Genomic DNA, 4833 nt, shown 5'->3' with positions numbered 1-4833 from the left:
ACATAGTTTAACATGTATACAAGATTGTTACACTTGTATTACAGTGTTGAACATCTTTCAGAAGGAGTGTCAGTACATAGTTTAACATGTATACAAGATTGTTACACTTGTATTACAGTACTGGACATCTTTCAGAAGGAGTGTCAGTACATAGTTTAACATGTATACAAGATTGTTACACTTGTATTACAGTGTTGGATATCTTTCAGAAGGAGTGTCAGTACATAGTTTAACATGTATACAAGATTGTTACACTTGTATTACAGTGTTGGACATCTTTCAGAAGGAGTGTCAGTACATAGTTTAACATGTATACAAGATTGTTACAATAATTCACATGAACAACCTAGGCAACATTTAAAAAGTTGATATCTGACAATTGGTAGAAAATTCTCAACCCTTTAAAATAAGGAGATCGACTTATAGTTATTGCAAACTACAGTCTTCTGTATCAGTTTTATCTTTTAATTTGAAGTGGTGCTAGATGAGAATGTGTTATGAGTGAATAGGTCTCACCTCATGTTTTGTGTTATTGTATTCAATCATATCTGTGTTGTTTAACTATTTTATATATTTTGTTTTAGTTAACAAATTTATCCATCATACTCTGTATTTTTTCTTGTCTTTAATTTTCTGACTTATATATTGTAATTAATTTGATATATAGACACAAAGGTAGATCGGAGCTTGCAAGAAAAACAGAGGCAACTAAGAAAGGCCCACTTAGCAGATGATTTAAATGATCGTCTCTCACATCGTCCAGGCCCATTGGAGTTAATCAAAGGCAACATTCTTCAGGCTGATGAGAAGTTTACACAAGCAGTCAAAGGTGAGAGAATGGGTTAGGGTTATCCCACTGGAGTTAATCAAAGGCAACATTCTTCAGGCTGATGAGAAGTTTATAAAAGCAGTCAAAGGTGAGAGAATGGGTTAGAGTTATCCCATTGGAGTTAATCAAAGGCAACATTCTTCAGGCTGATGAGAAGTTTACACAAGCAGTCAATAGTGAGAGAATAGGTTAGGGTTATCCCATTGGAGTTAATCAAAGGCAACATTCTTCAGGCTGATGAGAAGTTTACACAAACAGTTAAAGGTGAATTTCTTGAGTCAGTTTACTTGTATCATCTGTTTGTAGTTAGTGTTATTTGGCACATAGCAAAACTAACAAAAATGTATATGTTGTACATGATGAAAGAATGCATAAGGCCACATGTAGAAGAACCATGATGTGTTGTAATGAGATTTACTTGTGTTTCCATTTTTACCTTTTCTGCCAACTTTATGTCAAATCTCGCATGTTATAATTATCTATTTAATGTTTATAATATGGGATAAAAACAATATCATAGTCCTACAAGAGTAATGTTGTGATACAAATAAAGGGTAGTATTTTTAATGATTAGTAAATAGTAATGTTGATAGTAATTTGGCAATCATATGCTTTTCCCTTTAAGTATTTTATCAAAAGCTGTATCACAAACACGTATTACAAACTGTACCAATAACATTTAAGTATATGTTTGCTTTCATTGTACCAAACTAACTTTTGTGTCATTGTCAATGGCATGCTGCAAACTAATTATTTGATGAATTTTAAAAAAAAGTTACTAAATCTGTCGTATTAGCCAATCACATTCTTCTGTAATACTATATTATAATGTTCTGCTTCAGAAAGTAATACATTAATTCATACAAAATTTCTGATTATAGTGTTTGAAATAAATATTTTATGTGATACTTAAAATGTTATCAAGTTTCATATTAAATAAATACTTCTGTTTTGAGATAAATGCACAAAACTATTTAGTGCAAAAATACGTGAACTTTAAACAGACACTCCTTCTGAAAGATATCCAGCACTATTACAAGTGTAACAATCTATGTACATGTAAAACATTGTACTGATACTCCTTCTGAAAGATATCCAGCACTATTTCAAGTGTAACAATCTTGTATACATGTTAAACTATGTACTGACACTCCTTCTGAAAGATATCTAACACTGTAATACAAGTGTCAAAATCTTGTATACATGTTAAACAATGTACTGACACTCCTTCTGAAAGATATCCAACGCTGTAATACAAGTGTAACAATCTTGTATACATCTTAAACTATGTACCGACACTCCTCCTGAAAGATATCCAACACTGTAATACAAGTAATAAACCAAGAAAAAAGTTTAGGGGTGGGGTAATAATTTATTGCCTATTTAATGTTCCAATAACACACCCAAAGTTGAGTTTTGTAAACAATCTCCACTGTCTTCAGTCCCACATAACAATAATATGTGTTCTCTACGTTTCAATGTCTTGTGTATATCTACTGCAATTTCTGATCAATCAGGATCAATTAACAGATTTTCTAACCTTACAAAGTAAGGTATTTATGGCATAGATTGTTTTTACTTAAGCATGTTTTAATATAATTTTAAGTAAAACAATTTTTTCTACACATAACAAAGAATAGGATAGTAGATTTTTAAGCAAAGTGTAATTTAGGTTTTATTTTTATGATTTTAGCCCTACAAAAGAAGCTTCTGCTTCGGAGACCAATCAACCAACTTGTGGAACAAGGAATAATGCCACGTAAGTAGAAGTAAAAATACTGTCAGTGGTAATAAGATGTTTTATTAATGTTTAGGATTAAAATTCCAGTTTATTGTTCATGCGAATGCAGAGATGGTTGCACTTGTTCATATAAGTTGGTCACCAGAAACAGGATCAATAAACAATATTATTTTTGTTTCAGCTTTAAATACTCCACCTGCTTTCCACGAACAGAGACAGAAGTTAGAGAGAGCAAAGGTATTGAAAGAAGTACTAACATTATTAAGAAATGGTTTTATTATTATCCTGGCATTTTTGTATTTAATGCTTTATTAGAGCAGTACATAGCTATTGATATTTTAACTGATTTTAATATTTGGCAAATTGCGATTATTTAACCCCTACAGTATCTTGTAGCAGAGTTAAAAATTAATGATACTCTTTATCATTTGAAGTCTACCTAAAAAATAAAAACTTCAGTTTGTCTTTATTTCTGTAGTATTCATTAAAAATTCCAATACACAAAATATTTAGGGAATGTAGTGTAAGTCATAAAATAATCAGTAATACACAAAATATTTAGTGAATGTAGTGTAAGTCATAAAATAATCAGTAATACACAAAATATTTAGGGAATGTAGTGTAAGTCATGAAATAATCAGTAATACACAAAATATTTAGGGAATGTAGTGTAAGTCATAAAATAATCAGTAATAGTAATGCAAGGCTATCACTAGTTGTTCAAAGTGAATAACCTGTTCATTTTAACAATGTATATTTTTTGAATTGATCATAGATGGGAGATTTTTTGAAAAACAAGATCCAGAAGCGACCAGAAAGACAAGAACTCATACAGCAACATATTCTTGAAGGTAGATATCTGCTTTCAGGTTTTGTGTAGAAAATAGTAGAGTTTTATCTATAGCAAACTAGTGCTAATGTCTTGTTTAATATAGGTTGTATAACATACTCCTGAAAGTGGATGTCTTGTTTACTGTAAGTTGTATAACATACTTCTGAAAGTGGATGTCTTGTTTACTGTAAGTTGTATAACATACTTCTGAAAGTGGATGTCTTGTTTACTGTAAGTTGTATAACATAATTCTGAAAGTGGATGTCTTGTTTCATGTAGATTGTATAACATACTCCTGAAAGTGGATGTCTTGTTTACTGTAAGTTCTATAGCATACTTCTGAAAGTGGATGTCCTGTTTCATGTAGGTTGTATAACATACTCCTGAAAGTGGATGTCTTGTTTACTGTAAGTTGTATAACATACTTCTGAAAGTGGATGTCCTGTATCATGTAGGTTGTATAACATATTTCTTGTTTTATGTTATGTCAAAAGAACAGGATAAAGGAAAAATATCTGAAATAGTTTGAACCCAGTGCCTTATGGTAAATAAGCCAAATTTGATTAGTCAGTTCCCAGTTCTATACTGTTTTTCATAGGTCCATTTATGAAGCTGTAGAACTACCCTATGAAGCATAGCTTATAAATTTGTTGCATATCATGCATAAAGCTTTTCCTGGTAAATTAACCCTTTTTAATGGACTCTCCTAGTTTTGACTTCACTCCCAACAACTAACGTAATTTCTAGTTCATTCTCCAACTAGTCCCACATGAATTTGTTTTTAACCAAACTAATGACTTTTCTAGCCCTCACTTTATTATGACATTTATTTTATACTGTTAAACAGTAAATACTTACTGGCACATATTGCTAAAGGGTAACTTTAGTTGTTACAACATTCAAGTGGTGTAGGGAGGTCTTGGGTTCAATCCTGAGCTACAGTGAGTACGAAAACATAGGTACAGCACTCATGTGGTGTAGAGAGGTCTCAGGTTAGGTTAGTGAGTACGAAAACATAAGTACAATACTCACGTGGTGTAGAGAGGTCTCAGGTTAGATTAGTGAGTACGAAACATAAGTACAATACTCACGTGGTGTAGAGAGGTCTCAGGTTAGGTTAGTGAGTACAAAAACATAGGTACAGTACTCACGTGGTGTAGAGAGGTCTCAGGTTAGGTTAGTGAGTACAAAAACATAGGTACAGTACTCACGTGGTGTAGAGAGGTCTCAGGTTAGGTTAGTGAGTACGAAAACATAGGTACAATACTCACATGGTGTAGAGAGGTCTCAGATTAGGTTAGTGAGTACAAAAACATAGGTACAGCACTCATGTGGTGTAGAGAGGTCTCAGGTTAGATTAGTGAGTACAAAAACATAGGTACAGTACTCACATGGTGTAGAGAGGTTTCGGATTCAATCCTGAGCCATAGT

The 4833-nt window shown here is 32.3% G+C and overlaps 1 protein-coding gene across 1 annotated transcript in view; it reads left to right on the top strand.

The window, feature by feature from the left end:
• The window catches only part of LOC106474348 (MKL/myocardin-like protein 2), a 22415-nt gene that overhangs the window by 3004 nt on the left and 14578 nt on the right, over window positions 1–4833 (top strand). The window contains exon 2 of the mRNA XM_022402659.1: window positions 668–829. Coding sequence (XP_022258367.1) covers window positions 668–829 — 162 coding nt within the window. The remainder of the gene's footprint in view (window positions 1–667; window positions 830–4833) is intronic.

Source organism: Limulus polyphemus, unplaced genomic scaffold (genome assembly GCF_000517525.1).
Source record: "Limulus polyphemus unplaced genomic scaffold, Limulus_polyphemus-2.1.2 Scaffold7103, whole genome shotgun sequence".
In the NCBI taxonomy this organism is placed as follows: Eukaryota; Metazoa; Arthropoda; class Merostomata; order Xiphosura; family Limulidae; genus Limulus; species Limulus polyphemus.
The sequence above is the reverse complement of the archived record's forward strand: the minus strand, read 5'-3'. Positions and strand labels throughout refer to the sequence as shown.